This window comes from Miniopterus natalensis, chromosome 9, assembly GCF_054644295.1.
Source record: "Miniopterus natalensis isolate mMinNat1 chromosome 9, mMinNat1.hap1, whole genome shotgun sequence".
In the NCBI taxonomy this organism is placed as follows: domain Eukaryota; kingdom Metazoa; phylum Chordata; class Mammalia; order Chiroptera; family Miniopteridae; genus Miniopterus; species Miniopterus natalensis.
Window position 1 is genome coordinate 78424794 of NC_142089.1, and position 19012 is coordinate 78443805.

Genomic DNA, 19012 nt, shown 5'->3' on the forward strand with positions numbered 1-19012 from the left:
AATCCGTGAGAGGTCTGCTGGAAATAAACAATGGGTAAAGTGATAGATGGGTGGGTAGGAACCCGGTTTAGACAAGGTGATCAGGAAGACTGAGGAGGTGGCATTTTGGCTGAGGGAAGGATAAGATTCAGCTGGTAGTGCGGAGATGGGGAGAGCATTTAATGTGGTGGGAAGCCCCAGGGCAAATGTGGAGGCTGGAGGGGTAAAGCAGAGACTGGCTACGAACAGTTGCTCCAACCTCTGGGTAGTGAGTACTGAGGGGCGAGAATGGGGAAAAGACTGCCCCCCAGAGGATGCAGAAAAGGTCATTGGTTTGACTCAGGTGGCCTTCAGAGGTGCACAGACCAAAAGTAGGGGGGGGTCCCAAATATTTTCTCTTGCATCTTAGCCATAACTTTGTACTACTTTCTAAATTCTGCTTAAAACCTAGGATTCAAACATCACCGCAAGTAACTTTTCTTCCTTAGAATAAGGCGGAGAGGCCCAGGGGCTGACAGCCTCAGTGGGCATAGTAAAGAGAATCCGTGACGAGGGCGCTTAGGGGCCCATACTGGTGCTTTGCACAAACAGGGAGAAGACCTGGAGTATGACGATGGCTTCGTGGGCAGACAGGGAATTCCACCAGCATGGGAGCGAACCACAAAGGCTGCAAGCTTGGTAAGGACTTCCTAGTGGTAGGTATGGCTGGGGTCGGCATTAACTTCCTCTTCTGTAAAACGGGGACAATAAAAATTCTCCAATCCTTACTATGGCCCCAAGCAAGACACCTTACAGAGAGAAGAGAAAGCTGCTACGTTCGGTGTAAGTCCTTCTTAGTCAACAGGAACTGCACGGTCTCTGCAGGGCACACTCGGAGGGGACGAGGCTCCATCCGGAGGAGCAGGCCCTCCAGTACCGCAAGGAGCAAGACAACGTCTAGGGCGCGGGGTTCTAAACGTGCTGGTTCTGAGCCTCCGCAGGTCTCGGCCAGGCCTCTTCGGGTGCGGGCGTCCCATATGCGTTTCTCTTGGGAGTCTAGAGAAGTCACCCCCCAACGGAAGTCTCCAGAAGACCGACTGCCCCGCCGAGAGATCTCCGCCACTGCCCCTTCCTTACTGCTGGGAAAACAACAGGGTCGGCTCGAAAATCCCTCCTCGGAAGCTCGGGAAGACGGAAAAACCTCCCGGGTTCCCCCAACCGCGATTACTTCCCCATACGGGCCGACGCGCCAAAGCTGGTCGCTGCCAATTTGCGTAACGATCGCGGAGCATTGTGGGGCTGGTAGTCCAGGCTGGGGGCGCGGCACCGGGCTACCGAAGCCACAGAACTACATTTCCCAGGAAGGCCCGCGCGGACGCCCGTCGTGTACGTGACGACCAGACTTCCGGAAGGACCTGGGGAGGAACCCTGGCTGAGGCAAGAGCCGGGCGTCGGGATGCAGCGCCCGGGGCCCTTCAGCACCCTCTACGGGCGGGTCCTGGCCCCACTGCCCGGGCGGGCCGGGGGCGCGGCCTCTGGAGGAGGCGGGAACAGTTGGGGTGCCTTGGGCTCCCACGTGCGGTCGCCAGTGTGCGCTCAGTCTGGGATTCCTTGCGGCGTAGGCGGAACGAGCAGCAGCGGCGGGGAAGCCGGCAGTGCCTCCCTGGCCCCCTGCACGATGTCCAAGGCTGAGGAGGCCAAGAAGCTTGCGGGCCACGCGGCAGTGGAGAATCACGTGAGGGTGAGCACCTCGGGCTGCGCTGTGGGCTCCTGTTGGGCTCCGTTGGGGGGCCTAGTTCCTGGAAGGGCGTGGGCCGCTGGAGAAGAAAGAGGGCGCGCTTTGTCCCCGGTTGCATCCCTGCTCCTTAAAGGGCGTTTTGAGGTGGGATCTACGGGGGGCGAGCTCTCTAAAGACTCCTTGTGCGCCGGACAACGGTTCTGCAAGTGGAGTCAGGTGGTGTCAGATGTGGAGTGGGGCTCGAAGGGGCCTGCCCTCTGGTTTCCTTATCAACAAATGGAAACGGTCGAGTCCTGGCTGCGGAGAGGTCTTCTCTTCGCTCTCCGGGGAGCGGGTGGAGAGCTGGCTTGAAAAGTGCCAGAGCGTTTCACCCCAAGTAGGTGTTAGCTTGGCGCGCCCGCTCCTGAGTGTACCCGCCAGAGGGAAGGGGAGAGTCAGAGGGGAAGACCTGAGCTTTAAAGCCCTTCGACAGGCCCGGTGGACACTTGCAGTCTGGGGGATGCTGTTCGAGGTGTCCAGCTGTTAGTGGTGAGGTTGTGGCTGTTTGTTAAGTGGAGAGTGTGATGCTTTTAGTGGAGTTTTTTGACCTGAGTGAATTTGCTGCTGCCAATCAAGTTAATTATCTTAATTATAGTATTTGGGGAGCCAACTGGAGTATCTCTGTCCTTAGATGAAGTTTCTTTGACTTTATGGGCTTTTTGTCTTTTTTTTTTTTTTTTTTTAAATTCTCACCCAAGGATATTTTTTTCCATTGCTTTTTGGAGAAAGTGGAAGGGGGGGAAGAGAGAGAGAGATATATCGATGTGAGATAGACACATTGATTGGTTGCCTCCTGTACCCACCCTACCTGCTCTGGGATTGAGTGTGCAACTGAGGTACCGGCCCTTGACCTGAATGGACCCGAAGACCCTTCAGTCTGCAGGCCGATGTTCTAACCACTGTGCAAAACCAGCTAGGGTGGCTTTTTGTCTTTTCTACTTAAACAGTGGTACCTTCTATTGATAGTTCTGTATATGTATTTGATAGTGCATTAGCTTACAAAGTTATTTGGCACAGGTGGGTAATGTTTGATCTCCAAACAGCCTGTTGAAGTGGGAGGGGCCAGTGCAATAAGCTGGTTCAGCATGTAGAAGGAATGGCCAGCCATCCTCCAGAAGGAGTGACTCCTGTTCCAGTGCCCTTCCACAGTTCCACAGCTGCCCTGTCCTGCAGTCTCTTGTTCCAGGTCTGGTTAGCATAGGATTTTCTACAGGAATTCACAGAGTTAATGTAAAATGTGTACTTTTGGGATTCAGTGTCTCAGCTGCAAAATTGGGACAATAAGCTGAGATTTCAAAATGCCTGCATAAAGTGAATAGCTGATCTACGGGTTAATGAAATCAGTACAATTAGAAAAGCCCCATATCTTAGTTTTCCTCTTAACGTATTTACATTAATATTTGGTGGCACATGTCTTCCTGACCTTGGTTTTATGTATTTGCTTAAATAAAAATCTGCAAGCCCCCACCTCCGTCTACAGCCCCAGACACCAGATTCCAGCTACATTATTCCAGAAGTTACCAGGTGATACTGGGGAGATCTCCATTGGTCTTTTAGGGTTACCTCATCCCAGTCTCAATGGCGCCCACTTTTCCTACCACCATTCTCTTCTGAAATGCCAACACTACTTGAACTTTGTATTTTGTGCTCTTTAACAGTTATTTATTTCATTTGTTTGCCAGGTGTTTATTGAGTGCCTAGCAGTGTCAGTAGGTGTGGTCACGGGAAATGTGGCTGGGGGTGGGGGGATGAGGAGAGTTTGGTCTTGGACACTTTGCAATTCTAGTCAGAAAACTAATTCAAATTCACACACTTATTGAGCATATTCATGAACTTAATTGTCATACTTTCTCCAGGGGGTATCCTTTGCTCCATCTAAGGCCATGTTTTCCTCTAGCACTTTATGACTTGGCTTGGTGTACTCACTTGTATAAGATTATCAGGGTGGGTTATATGCAAATTCCTTTTGGTTCCATCTTTGGAATGTTCTTAGAGCTGACCCTTCCCTTTGACCTACCAGTTTGCCCCGTTTAGGTTCTCCCCGGGGCCAGGTGATAGTGGTTACCCTTATCTTTTCTCTTTTGTTAACCTCCCAAGTGGTGCATTATCATCCTCTGAAGCTGTCAGCTGCTCTCTTGATAGTGGCTCTCACTGGGCTTCATCCTGACCTCCATGTGACACATCGGGAGCATCTGTTGTAAGTTAGGTACTTAGCCAGGTGGGGAGGATCCATAGACAAGAGACTGGTCCTTGTCCTCAGTTCCACCATCTTCCTTCTCTGCTCCCGTCTCCCGATGTACCAGAACACTGGAAAAGTCAGACTATATAGTGTGTGTTTTCACATCATATCCTTGACCTCGAATGCTCTTTCTTGTCCTCTGCCTTTATGTGAAAACCATGTATGTCCTTCAGAATTTGCTTCAAAGGCCATTTCTTCCTTTCTTTTTTTCCTCAGCCTCATAAGGGGAGGGCAGATTCTCTTTGATTTTGTAGCACTTTATACCTCGTAGGCGCCTTATGCAGGTGTCTTATGTTCTAGTCATCTCTGTGTTTGTGTCTCCCAGCCCTGTAAAAGGTAAGCTCCTATGGAGGAATTAGCCTTATCTTCATGCAGTGAGGGTTCAGTGAGGCTTCCTAGTAAATGTTCAGTGAATTGGGTGACATGTGGACATAAATATGGAGGTCATGGGATTAGTGGTGGGTTGAATCTCTGAGTGCAGGTCCAGTTCCATAGTCCATTGGTGTTCCAATGTGGTGACCACCTCCACATCTGGGTGGATGGAGGACTTGGAGAGTTCTCAGCTGAATCCTTTGAGTAGCCACTCTGAACTCAGATCTGCCAGTTTCTGGGAGTATAGCACCCTAGATGGGTTACGATCCAGGGCCCTGTTCTCCTGAAGGTCCAGAGCCCCCTTTGTTCTCTTTAGAGTCTGGTTTGTTGTTGTTTTTGACTGGCTTAGCTTGAAAAAATTGTGGGGCTGTGGTTCCAGTTGGTTAGCAGAAGTATTTCCAAAGTTACCCCACTGCATGAGGTTAGTGAAATTCTGATGTTGCACATAGAACATGCGGTTTAAGTGTTGCCTATTAGAAGGGGCCTACTCCTCCAGCACAGCCTGCTCAGCAGCCTTCTGCTGTTGGGTCACCTCATAGTCAGTCTTTGATCACCTCAGTTTGGCTTTGGCTTGGACACTGATTCCTGGGCTAATCATTTAATTCCAGGACCCCATCACATGGTTGAAGAGCCTTGGGCCTTGCAGCCCCCTGCAATTTCTGGCCACCTTCAAAAGCCAAGGGAAGAGCTTCGCACAGAGCTTGTGTGACTCACCCTAGTTCATCTGTGTGTCACTTGCCTGCTGGGGGACAAAAGTTTATGGCTGAGTGTTGCAGTGAGGAATGTGGCAGTTGAATTTCTGTATAGCTAGAGCTCTCAGCTTCAAGTGAGTTTGAGTCTGCCTAGGCATGAGTAAGTCAAGGTATTTATTTTCTCAGTTGAAGATCTTTACATGTTCTGATATTCAGCTACTCTGCATGGTTTTGTATTGTGATGTACCATTTACTTGTGTTGAAGATCTTGCTGTTGAGGTTTGCCCAGGTAGCTGAATGACTATTTTTGTGCATTGTCTTCTTGAGGGCATCATCCTGACCTAGCATGAGCTCTGTTTTAAGGCCCCTTGGTATATTTGGTGGCTTTGAAATGATGAGCTAGTAAGTCATTTCCATCAGGTCAGGAACTCAGAGGCTTATGGGTAAAGCCCTCTGTAGGTAGGAGAGGCCCAGGTGGAAGCTGGGTCATTAGCATTAGACCTCTTTTTTGTAACTCCCTCGACATATTGGTCATTCTTTCCAGTCTTTTCTAGTTTTAGGTGTAGTCTCAATTGCGGGAGGGGGGGCACATAGGGTATTCCTCTGGTGATTTTGTCCTGTGGGCCTTCAGACCTTTTCCTCTACAAAGTAAGTTTCACTAAGGGCTTCCCTTGCCAGATGAGTTCACTGTTAATCAGTTGAAGTGAAATGATGTTTCAGCAAATTGAACTTCCTGAAGTTGCTTATTCAAAGTGAAGTTGTGTAGGGGGTGTTATTGATATTGTTCAGAGATGGTTGTTCAGAAAGGTAAAATCATGATTCTTATACATATATAAACCTATATCAAAGATTTTATTTTACTCATTGAATTAATGACGGAACTGGAAAAGATGTTAAAACCTCTTCATAGGAAATACCAAAGAACCATGTGTGTTTTTTTTCTTTTCATTTTAAATTATAGTTGATGTTAAATATTACATTAGTTTCAGGTGTACAACCCTGTGATTAGACATTTTATGTAACTTGGGAAGTGATCACCCTGATAAATCTAGTACATATCTCACACCATATATAGTAATCTTTGTTGTTGGTCCTTACTTTTCATCAGTGAACATTTCATGCTAGTCTCTTCTGGCCTAAAATGTTTCTGTTGAGAAATCAGCTTACAGCCTTAGGGAAGCTCCCTTATAAGTAACTAACTGTCTCTTGCTGCTTTTAGGATTCTTTTTTGTTTTTAACCTTTGCCATTTTAATTATGAGGTGTCTTGGTGTGAGCCTCTTTGGGTTTATCTTGTTTGGGACTCTCTGAGCTTCCTGAACCTATATGTCTACTTCCTTTACCAGGTTAGGGAAGTTTCCCATCATTACTGTTTCAAATAGGTTTTCCATTCTTTGTTCTCTCTCTTCTTCCTCTGCACCCCCATATCGTGAATGTTGGCACACTTGATGTTGTCTCAGAGGCTCCTTACACTCTTATGCTGTCTTCATTTTGGGGGGGTTCTTTTTTTTTTTTTTTTTTTCTGTTCTGATAGGGTGTTTTCTGCTTTCCTATATTTCAAATTGCTGATTTGATTCTCTACTTCATCTGCTCTACTGTTGATCCCTGTAATTTATTCTATATTCCAGTTAATGTAGCCTTATTTCTGACTGGTTCTTTTTTATGGTTTCCATATCCTTTTTTATGCTGTTGAAACTCTCACTAAATTTCTTGAGCATCCTTATAACCATTGTTTTGAACTCTGTATCTGGTAGATTGCTTGCCTCCATTTTATTTAGTTCCCTGTATGGAGATTTCTTCTGTTCTTTTACTTGGGACCTGTTTCTTTGTCTCCTCATTTTGGTTGCTTCCCTGTGGTTGTTTCTGTGTATTAGGTAGAGCTGCTACATCTTCCATACTTGGTAGAATGGCCTTATGTATTAGGTGTACTGTAGGGCCCAGTGGCACAGCCTCCCTTATTACCCTAGCTGGGTGCTCTAGGTGAGCCCCCCGTGTGGGCTATGTACCTTGTCCTATTGTAGTTGAGCCTTGATTGCTATTGGCACGTCAATGGTAGCGATTGACACCCCAGGCTAATCAGCTGTGAGGACTGGCTGTGACTATAGCAGAGGAGCTGCTGTGCAGGAGCTGACCCTATGGAGCAGGACTTGCTGCAGTGGGGCTTTGCTGTCCATTGAGTCCGCCCCTTGAGTGTGTTGCTCATAGAGGTGGTTGGGTTATAATACTGTGTAATCTAAAGCTGTCTACCAGGTGCACTGGTCCTGGGGCCTCCTGGGAAGTGCAAAGTCAGCCCCCTCCTGTGCCCTGCCTGGGGCCACCTGGAATGGGCTACAAAGAAATCTGCAGGTGGCTGATACTTGTGCTGGGCTTGAATGTGTCCAGGAGAGGCCAAGCTGTGAACCGAGGCTGTCTGCCACTAGTGCCAGGCCTGAAGCCATTTAGCAAGAGGTAATGAGTATGCAGAGGCTAGATGCTGCTTGTTTGAGAGAGTTTAGGAAAGTCTGAAGCCTGAGCCAAGAGAGGCCATTTGTATAGGAAAGCCACAAGAAACAGACTGGGTTGGGCCTGCAAATGCGGTGAGGCAGGGTCTCAGGGAATCACCAGGAGGGGGCAAATAGTGTTAGGCAGGTTGATGGAGACTCAGATATGGTGCCCACCCTCCGGGTCTGTGGGGAAGGGCTCAGCAAAGGAACAGCGGCCTCTCCCAACACTTCTGTCTGGGAGAAAGCTTCTCCTCCAGCCCTCGCCTTGAAACCAGACAATTCATTTCCTCCCACTATTTCCCTGGAACCTTTCCAGCTCCTGCTCCAGAGCTGGAGCCCAGAGTGAGTCCAAGTAAGTCTAGGCTTGGGCCTTTAGGAGGAACTGCCTCCAACTGCCTTCATCGCACTAAGCCACAATTTCTGCTGGTTTTTACAGCCAGAAATTATGGGTATGTCTCTTCTAGGCACTAGAACCCTGGGCTGGGGAGCCTATGTGGGGCTGGGACTCCTCTCCCCTTATGGGGAACCACCGCAGCCGAGGTATTCCTCCCAATTTTTAACCTCCACATATGGGTGTGGAACCAGCTGGTTCCCTGTCTCCACCCCTCCTACCAGTCTCATGTGGCTTCTTTATATCCTTAGTTAGAGGACTTATGTTTAGCTATATTTTAGGCATCCTGAAGGAGTGGGTGTTCTATGATTGAGTTGTAGTTTTGGTGTGGCTGTGGGAGGTTCTGAGTACCTTGTTTATCTGTGCCGCCATCTTCACCAGAAGAAAGAACCATAAATTTATATGCAGTCAAAAATGTTAAAATTTACAAGATCTGTTGGTGGCAATGGGAATGGTACCAGTTATTAGACCAGACCCGCGTTCAGCAACCTTGGTACTTGAGTTGTGGCTAAGAAAGAATTCAGAGCCAAGACTCAAACTATAAGAGAATATTTATTTAGAAAATTACAGAAGTGGAAGAAATCAATGGTAGAAGAAATGGGCTCAGGAAACACAGAGGCAAAAGAAGGTCCCTTGGAGCTTGGGAGTGAGGAAGGTAGGTAATGGTAATGCATCTTCGCGGGAAGGGGTGAGGGAGATGAAGGGGAAAGACATGAGCATGGTCTTGGGAGGGAGAGCAAGCTGGGAGCTCCATCTTAAGGGTTTTAAGGGTGGAGATTTTAGGGGATGTCCCAGGGGAAGATCTCAATAGAATATTCAGCAGTTTTCCAGGTGTGTCTTTTCAGGGTTGGGGTCTCCACTGATTGATTGGTTGGCCCCAGGGCAGGGGGTCATTACTCAGTGCAGCTGGTCCTGAAGTCAGCTGTGGCATCACTGTCTGGTTTTGCTGCCTTTCTGGACCTGGAGCTACTAAAATACAACTGAGGCCTAGATGTTATCTCTAGGGAGGTAAGATCTAGGGGTCTAAACCACATCCAGTGATATGAAACAGTGTGGGGGTCCAAACTGCATGACCAGCTATATGCTAGGGGAGGAAAGGTTACCCTGTGGGCAAGGTCCCACCTTAAAATTGTCTGTGGCTATGCACCCCAGGCTTTCTGCCCTGGTGACCTTCTTTACCTGGCCCATTGTCTTTGTTCTTGTCTAACTGCCTACTACAGATCTATCTCTAGGGTAGTAATCAAATGGGTCTTATAAAACAATCAATTTACATTTATATGGACTTGAATTATTTGTATTGTTAATGGTTTTCTAAAAGTTAAAGTCTATTTCTACAGAGTTGTAAAATGGCCTAGTCAAGGTGTTACTGGCATTGGGGTTCTTGGGTTTCCCAAGATAGAAATTGAGAGGAAACCCCAGAGAAATTTCCAGACAGATTTTATTAAGCTTATGCTTGAGCACAAGGGAGGCAGCACAGAGGAAAGAAAGGTCCTCTGAACTGGTCCCGGGGCTGGCTGTGCTTGGCTGCTTTTATAGGCTGTGGACAAACTGGGCTGTCCTGTAAGGGGGTCTTTTTGAATAGGAGGGTTTTTTGAAAAAGGCAGGCATGCAGAATTTTCTATTCCAGGCTTGGGTGATTGCCTTTTCCAGCTTTGTTGCCTGGTTTGTACATTGGCTCCTGAGCTGTGGGGGCAAGATGGCCATCTGCTCACTACCACCACCGTAGGAAGGTCAAATAGCGGTCAAACCTTGATCAACTGCGCATGTGGGTCAGCAGTCAAGGAGGCAGTTAGAATGGGGATAAAATTAGCTACTTCTGCATTTTTGAGTAGGGAATGGAGAGGTGGTGACAGCCTGCAATCCCACATTCCTTTGGACCATCTGGCACCCTTAGGGTCTTGGACCCAGGCCCCTGTGCTGTGTCAAAGGCAAAGGCCCACCCCCCTGAAGGATCAGGTAACACAGTACCTACAGACTCCAGCAAGACATTGAGTGGCCACTCGTGATCTCTTGTGCTCATTTCTAAGTCTTCACTTTTTCCTAGAGTGTTGAATTCATCTCTAAAGTGCGGATAATGGGTCTTCAGATCACAAGGGCTTGTTGTGAGAAGGGACTTATAATATTTATCCATTTTCTTGGAAGACACTTAGTAAATGGTAGCTGCTGCTTTGGTTTTCAGCCCTTTGGCCTTAGACTGGCGGGAGATTGCTCCCAGAAAGTTGCTTAGGACCCGGGCTTCACATTAGTTCCTGAGTGTTCTGCCCTGACTTTGTGCTGTGTGTGGTTTAACTGACTGCAGCCGGGCCTCTGCTCTGCTCCTAGGCACCTTCCCCTTTGTTAAGAAGGCAGGCTCAGTAGTGTGAGTCCTTGTCTTGTTCGTTGCACCCAGGAAGTGTTCGACATCTTTGCAAGTCCTATTGCAGATGAAAACTTTTCCTCATACTTCTAACTAAGCCTTTGCCCTCTGCAGACTCTCTGAGGCAGCTGATGCAAGACGTAGACCCCTTAACATCACCTGCACAGAGACCATTATAATTGCTATGTCAGGGATACTTCAGACTCTCCCCTCTTCTGTTGACTTTTGGGGGCTCTGGACAGTGGGCTGTATATGTCCATCAGGTTCCCTGTGGTGCCCCAATGTGAAGGTATCTGGGGTCAGTCCCCTGCCTTCTAGATGTTAGGCATTTGTAACAAGGCACTGAGGCCAGAAATCCCTGCTTCCTGTTCTATGGTTGCATGTAGGCTCTGCTGTTCTTTCCTATAGTTTTTGCTCTCTGATGCCCTTCCTGGGGGTTAGACAGGGACCTTTCTGGGCTCATCTGCAGGCCACCGTTGGGAGGCCAACTTCAGTTGCTGTACACTGTAAGCAAGCCAAGCCTTTTGTCTGATAGGGAGTATTCACTGTTAGACAGCAGCCCCAAAATGGAGTCGCACATGCTAAGCCCCACATCCCCAAACCAAGTCTTAATGACTGTTTGGCTCCCAGGAATGGAATCTAAGCCAGTCAATCAGCCTGAAAGACCCTGCCATCCCTTAGAGGAAAGTCTGTGAAAGTCTTTCATTTTGGACAGTTCCTTGGAGCTCCTCTGTCTCCTAGATTGGATGCTGCCCAATTGAAGTCAGTTTTTGCTCAAATAAACTCTTGACATTTGTAAACTTGCTCAATGTATCTTTCAACAGGTGGAGGTGGTGATGTCAGTGTCAGAGATAAAAGCAGGAGGGCTCTGATAAGCTGCCACTGGGCACTATAATAAAGACCAGTGGTTATGTGTCTGTAAAATGGGCACCCTGGTTCATGAATTAATGTCATAATAATTTTATAACTCTAGCAAGCAGGCTGGAGAGGGAATAAAAGATGGTATAAGTTTTGTTTTTTCTCTCCCCCTTTTCTGGCAGAATAACCAAGTGCTGGGAATTGGAAGTGGTTCTACAATTGTCCATGCTGTGCAGCGAATAGGTATGTTTGTGGGCTGTTTTCTATATCTTTTGGGGGGCATGGAGGGTGTGGGGGTAGAAGTGGAGGGCAGGAGTGGGGCAAAGGTTTGACACCTGCTGGATATGGCTCCAGCAGTATGGAGCTGGGGAAAGGGGCTGCTTGTCTCTCAGCTGAGTGTTTCTGCTCTTCCCTTAGAGGGATTCTTGAATATCTTCAGCCACCTTTGGGGGTTACCCTAGCTTTGTTTACTCAGCTGGAGGGGAGGAATAGACTTAGAGTGGGGTCTCAACACAATTTTAATCCCCATCAGAGAGAGAGAGAGAGAGAGAGAGAGAGAGAGAGAGAAAGAGAGAGAGAGAGAGAGTGTGTGTGTGTGTGTGTGTGTGTGTTTGTTTTCCATCACGGGGACCCTGAGGCAAGCTCTCTGAAACCTGTGGGTTTCTCAGGCAACTTCAGGCAAACAAATCAAGGTCAGTGCAGGCTTGACCCTGGAGTGAATGGGAGGTGCCTGCAGTTGGTAGCTGGTGCCCACAGGTGCTGACTTGATTCTGATTAAGGCTTCTCTGCTTAGGAAAGGTGCAGGAATTCTCAGCCCCTGTGGCTGCTCAACAGGTTTTCCTGTCCTGCTTTTGTTTGTAAGAACAAAGCCCAGAGGAGAGGCTTGCCTGCTTGCTGACCTCTTCTAGTTCCCTGGGGAAAGTGCTCAGGAGTCAAAGTCCAGCAACTCCCTGTCTTTAAGGAGTGGCTCTGGGGCTTGCATGATGGCTCCTGGAAGCCTTCTCACTGGCTGAACAGGGGCTGTAATGTACACCCTTCTGCCTTAGCACTGAGAATGTGGCGTATTTTAAGCTCAGGAATTAACTGTGCGTTTCATAATAGTGACACATAAACCTTAAGATGCAACCCAGTGATTAAAGAGATTTAAGTCTTAACAAGACAGTGTTTTTCTTAAGATTTTTTTTTAAAGTCAAGTTTTCCCAAAAGATAGAAACCCCAAATGCATAAATAAACCCACTTTAACAACCCTCCAGGGGCTACAAATTATTATATTTTTTTGTACTAAATGTAAAAGTTGAGTTCTAGCTTTTCCCTATAAAAGGCAATATAGGGATGTAGTTAAGACTGAAGCTAGACTGCTTGGCATCGTATTCCAGCTCTGTCACTTGTTAGCTGTGTAGCTACCCAGTTACTTTACCTCTCTGTGCCTCAGTTTCCACTTCTGTAAAATTGAGATAATAATTGTACCATATCTTTGGGTTGTAACCGACCTTCAAGATTAAAGAGTTCACAAAGTTTTTTGAATATCGCCAAGCATGTAATAGTAGCAAATACTGGGGTTGCGCTTCCTGTAGTTAGTACTTACTCCCTGGGACTTTCTAGTGTCCCTGTCGTGTGATGTGTGATGTAGTTCACCAACTTTGTCACCAAGGGGAGGGCACAGAATGAAAGGCAGCTGTCAATGGGGGGTAGACCTTTCCTTTTTTGTTGGATTTGAGCAAATGTGTACAAGATTCAAAAAGTAAAGTGAGAGAGTGAAGACCCACTAGCACTGTTTCTGTCTCCACAGCGGAAAGAGTGAAGCAGGAGAACCTGAGCCTTGTCTGTGTCCCCACTTCCTTCCAGGTAGGTCCTACTTTCCCTTCTGCATCTTAGCCATCTTAGTAGTGGTTTGAGTCTTCCGGGTCCCTGAGGGCATGGAGGTGTGGCCGTGGGTGTGCACCTGGATTGTTCTTGGTGAGGGCTGGGGAGAGCGCCAGGAGCAAGAGGAGAGTGTATTTACTGAGGATTGCTCCTCAGAAGTGGGGCCTCGGATGCATTCGTTCATTCACTCTGAATGGTTCAGTGTGTCTGGCATTAGGCAAGATGGTGGATTCTGTAGAGATGACCTCAGGGTCTCTATCCTTAAGGAACATTATTTCCATTTGTAGATGAAAAAACTGAGGCAGAGGGCATTAGGTGATGTGTTAGTAATGCAAGTGCAGTATTTACAGTTCATGTCTAATGCTCTCTCACCTTAAAATAGTGGACATTGGTGGAGGAAAGCAGGGGAGCCAGTTAAATACAGGGAGAGGTCAGGGGAGAGGAGACTTTGGGAAGGAAGGAGGAGAGGTGCCCAGGTAGAGCTGTCCCTGCCCCACATCTGGCTCCCGTGGGGAGGGTAGTGTATCATCTCTCATTGGGTTCATTACGGTGACACTGTGAACTGAGGTAAAGTTTGCAATTACGGGTGGTTGGTGCTTCTGTGACTTTGTGGACTCAGTTTTGAACAGCGAGGTATCAGGAAGGAAACTCTTCCAACCCTGGAGGCTCAGCCAGCAGCCTGTAGGCAGCTCTGATGATGGGAGAGGGCAGGTGAGGGGCCGGAGAGGTGCCCTCTAAGCCTGGCAGGGGCCTTTGCCTATCAGAGTAGGAGCCAAGGAGGGACTCCAAGTGGACAGGATAGGAAGTTAGGGAAGGATGTGCTGCCAGAGCTTCATGGAGTGAAATCTCTTGGGACCCTCTGCAAGGTTGGTGGACACCCAGGGGACTGAAGACAGTACCATAATTCCAGCCACAGGCTAGAAAATGAGTGGTTTCACGTCAGGTCTTTGCCTTGGAAATTCTGCTGCTCTGAGGAGATGCTTTGAAAATCAGTGGTTGAATGGATTTTCTTGGCATTTTGAAAAGCTAAGTGTCTCATTTTCCCAAGTCACTTAACCATTTAGTATTTTTCTTTCTTATTTAATAAATTATTTACATTGGATTTTTTTTATGGTGGGTCTTGATAAGCTCATATGTATTCCTGGGGTTTGGAAGACTTCATTGGGGCAAGGTGCGGTGCACAGGCTGAAGAGAGATCAGACAGGGCCTGGTTATCTAATTATCTGCCCTGGCTAAATAGGGTGCCTCGTGCAGGTGCAGAGGAGACATAAGAAAGCCCTGCAGAGAGTGAAAGCCAGGGAAGACTTGTAAAGTGCCTGACCTTTGACCGTGTTCCTCCCCAACCCACACACAGCTCCGCTAGCAAAGGGCAAAAGCCCTACTGGTTGAAGGTGCTGAAGCATAACTTCTGATCAGCTGTACTGTGCTGACACAAAGCTACTCTTCGGAATCTAGGCTTAAAAATAAAAACACTTGAAGAAAAACCCAAACTGAGCAAAAATATCAGTGGCCACACTGCAGGGGAGCTAAGACTGTAGGATTAGTGCAGGCAAGTCATCTACAACAACGGAATCACCCAACAGCACATTTGTATTGCTGTTAAGTGACACGCGAGTGTACATACATATGGATTGAAGAATCTAATCATTCAAGCCTTTTTAGTTAAAAAAAAAAAAAAAGACTCCCCTTACCCCCCACCCCTGACTACCACATTTCTTGCTCTTTAGATGGACATACTTCAGCTGATTGGATATTTGCTCCACATCTCAGAGACCTGCTTTTCTTGGTATTTAAAATTAATTTCCAACTTTAGGTAATAGATCTGCACTGAAGGATGAATGGAAGGTAGCATGTGGTGATCCTTTACCTCCCTGGTCTCACGGTTCACACACTTCTCTCCCAGTCTTCCAGGAGAGTTACATTTGGGTGCAGTTTACTCAGTGTTTGCAGAATTGTGACCATCCAGACTACAGCTGACCTGTAGTGTGCTGTGATTACTCTTCCTCACCTGCCCATTATTTTGTTTTCTCCAAAGTGAAGTAAACGTTGCCTTTGTTTTTTCATTTGCTTGGCTGTCTGTGTATGTACTCCTTACTAATTCAGCCCTCCACCTTTACCCAGACAGGAAATCTCGCCTCTTTCCCACACAGTGGATCTTCCACTCTGTCAGTGTCGTCTTCTTGGTCAAATCTCTTGGTAGTTTGGGGTTGGTAATGCTATAGCAGCTACACCTGGCTGTCATCCTGGAGACCCCCTTCGCAGTCAGGGAATTCCTTCTCTGGTTTTGCGTCCATCCTATTTCTTGGTGGTTCCTCACGCTTCCCTCACACCCTTCTGTTTTCGTCAGTTCTGGCTAAGCACATCCTTTAGGTAGCTACTCGGGTGCATGGGATGCGAATTTGTTGACACTTTGGATATCTGAAAATGCCTTTGTTCTAGTCTCCTTTGAAGTCAACTATGTGATTCAGTAGAGAATTCTATGCCAAACCATTTCTTAGAATTTTCAAGGGTTTCTCTCTGGTCTCTATTATCTTCTGGTTTTCAGTTTGCTGTTGAGCTTAAAGCTGTTCTGACTGATCCTCTGTGTGAAACCTCATTTCTTCCTCTCTCAACACTATTCCTTACTTGATCTTTTCTTTGCTCCAGTGGTCTGAATTTCACCATGTTGTGTCTGTCCGGGTGTGGCTTTGTTTTGTTTACTGTGCTGTGCACTTGCTGGGACAGTTCATTCTGCAAATTCACACTTCCATTTTGGGGATTTTTTCCTGTTAATTCCTTTGATTTTCTTTCCTCTATGTTCTCTGGTCTTTCTTTCTAGGATTCCCATGTCCTTGGTGCTTGTGATTTGTTTTGTCCTTTTGTTTTTCGGCTTTGTCTATTTATAGCCTTTCTATTGAACTTTGCTCACATGTTTAATTTCAAACAAGAACTCCTTTTTTATTCTCCGAAGTTTTTTGGTTTTATGGGTCCAGTTTTTCTATTTCTGCTCTTACCTCCCTGAGGATATTAATGATTATTTTCATTTTAAGACTTCTTCTTTTTACATATCTGTTTCCTCAAAGTTGTTTTTTTTACAGTTTTTTGGAGATACAATACCCTTTTTAGCATATAATTCTGAGTTTTGACAAATACAGTCATGTAACAACCAACACAGTCAAAATGTTAGATTGCTTGAAATGTTGTTAGATTGCTTTGGTATTTTAAAAATTACATTCCAGTTTTTCTTACTCTGATGTTCCTTTGCTGTCTTCTGGCTGTGAAGACCCACGGGTGGGATAGGAAGTTGATTGGAAACTCGCTCTCAGGATGCAGGTGATCTCTGCTCCAGGCTTATCTGCTGAGCCCTTATCTTGAGGAACTCGTGATATCAGATCATTTGTCTCTTCTGGCTGGTCAGGTTCCCAGAGAAGACTGCCCAGCTGCCCATGTCCTGGGAGCCAAGTAGGTAAGAGGGCTGCAAGACATCTGCTATTCTTCCGGATATAAACTTGCTCTTCGTTATCATACCTGTGGTAGATAAAAAAAGAAGTGTCTGTAGCATTTTGCAGAATCTCTTTGACTATGATCATGTGACTCCTTTGCCAATGGAACATGACCAAATGGCACCCCAAACTGAGTAGCTTAAGTGGTATGTCAGAGAGGCTTGAAAAGTGGTTTTGCGTTGGGCTTGGCCCTTCTTGCTGCCGAAACCATTCTGCCAGCAGATGAACAAGCGTAGGCTATTTCTGGCAGATGAGTGGTGGAGTAGCCCAGGCCTGTGAGGGAGGCCATCCTACCCCACCTAGCACAGACCAAAACTTCCCAGTCAGTCCAGGGAATCATGAGAATTAATAAATATTAGCTCTAAAGCCACTGTGTTTTTGTGTAGTAGCTACATAGCCAAAGCTTACTTAAAGAATACCCCTTGTCGTCACCTGTGCCAGCAGCCCAGTCCTGAGACCTGCTGCTTGACCTCCAGAGAAGAAACGTCTGCTGTGGAAGCCGCAGAGTAGGCTGTGCAGGTGGAATAGGTTCTTGCACAGCCTTCCCCAGCCTTCTCTGTGCACCATCACGAGTCTGCTCCCCGAAGTTCACTATGCAGCTGTGTCCTGAACCTTTTGGGAGGTTCTGTGTTTATTTGGCTGGTGCTTAGCTTTGTCCAGTACTGGCTTAGGATTTCTTTCTCATTTCTGCCGTTAACCCGTATGCATCAGTGGTCCAGCTTTTAAAAGTTTGTTGCTGTTCTCTTCTTTTTGTTTTGGTTTATGCCTTTAAGAAAAATTCTTTTATTACAGTTTTAGAGAGGTTTTGGGAAAGAGGTGTTTATACTGCTGTCCTTAGTTGGAAATTTGATCCTGCGATTTTAAGATAGCATCATCCTCTTAACCTACTGTTTTATGGTGGAAATGACATGAACAGCTTAGGAAAATGATGGCGGGTTCCAGAAAGTTAGGAGGAAGGGTTGTTCACAGTTCACAGGACTTTTAAAAATTCACTTGCTCAGTTATTGTTTTGTTTTTGTTTTTTCCCCTCCCAAACCCAAACTTATTTCATGTTAAGTTGAGCCAGATGTAATCTCCTGAAATGGAATGATTGAAAGGAGATCAAAGTGTTTTAGGCCTTACGTTTTAAACAGGGAAATCTATAGTGATTTATTTATTTATTTTTTAATTCGAAATATTGCAGATGTCCCCTTTTCTCCCCATTGACCTCTTCCACCCCGCACCCACTCCCCTCCCCAGTCCCTTACCACACTATTGTGTGTACTTGTGTTATGCATATATGCATTTAAATTCTTTGGTTAATCTCTACCCACCCACCCACCTATCCCCACCTTCCCTCTGAGATTTGTCAGTCTGATCCATGCTTCCATATCACTGAATCTGTTTTGTTTATCAGTTTATTAAGTTCTTTAGATTCCACGAATAAGTGAGATCATGTGATGTTTGTTTTTCTCTGCCTGGATTATTTTGTTTAGCATAATCTCCAGGTCCATCCATATTGCACCATAGGGTACGACATCCTTCTTTACAGCAGCATAGTATTCCATGGTGTAAATGTCCCGCAGCTTTTTATCCACTCATCTACTGATGGGCACTTGGGCTGTTTTTCAGATCTTAGCTATTGTAAATTGTACCGCTATGAACATAGCGGGTGCATATATTCTTTCTGATTAGTGTTTCAGGATTCTTAGGATATATTCCTAGAAGTGGGATCACTGGGTCAAATGGCAGTTCCATTTTTAATTTTTTGAGGAAGCTCCATACTGTTTTCCATAGTGGCTGCACCAGTCTGTATTCCCACCAGCAGTGTACCAGGGTTCCCTTTTCTCTACATCCTCTTGTTGGTTGACTTACTGATGGTAGCCATTCTGACAGGTGTGAAGTGATGCCTCATTGTGGTTTTAATTTGCATCTCTCTGATGATTAGCCACGTTGCTCATTTTTTCATATGTCTCTTGGCCATCTGTATGTCCCCTTTGGAGAAGTGTCTGTTCAGGTCCTTTGCCCATTTTTTAATTGGATTGCTTGCCTTCCTCTTGTTGAGTTGTATGAGTTCTTTGTACGCTTTGGAAATTAGCCCCTTATCAGATACATACTTGGCAAATATGTTCTCCCATACCATGGGTTTCCTTTGTATTTTGAGGCTGATTTCTTTTGCTGTGCAGAAGCTTTTTAGTTTGATGTAGTCCCATTTGTTTTTTCTTTAGTTTAGCCCTAGGAGTTGTGCCGGTGAAAATTCCACTACATGACATGTCTGTGACTTTACTGCCTATGTTTTCTTCCAGGATTTTTATGGTTTCATGACTTACATTTACGTATTTTATTCTTTTTGAATTTATTCTTGTGTATGGAGTAAGTTGGTGATCTAGTGTCATTTTTTTGCATGTAGCTGTCCAATTTTCTCAGCACCATTTATTGAAGAGACTGCCCTTCATCCATTGTATGCTCTTGCCTCCTTTGTCAAATATTAACTGACCATAATGGTGTGGGTCTATTTCTGGGGTCTTTGTTCTGTTAAATTGATCTATATGTCTGTTGTACCA

General features: G+C 46.2%; 1 protein-coding gene across 1 annotated transcript in view; it reads left to right on the forward strand.

Annotated features, from left to right (window-relative positions):
* The first annotated feature begins 1414 nt into the window (after positions 1 to 1414).
* Positions 1415 to 19012, forward strand: part of RPIA (ribose 5-phosphate isomerase A) — a 41342-nt gene continuing 23744 nt past the window's right edge. The window contains exons 1-3 of the mRNA XM_016201854.2: positions 1415 to 1699; positions 11307 to 11367; positions 12914 to 12969. Of these exons, the coding sequence (XP_016057340.1) occupies positions 1415 to 1699; positions 11307 to 11367; positions 12914 to 12969 (402 nt within the window). The remainder of the gene's footprint in view (positions 1700 to 11306; positions 11368 to 12913; positions 12970 to 19012) is intronic.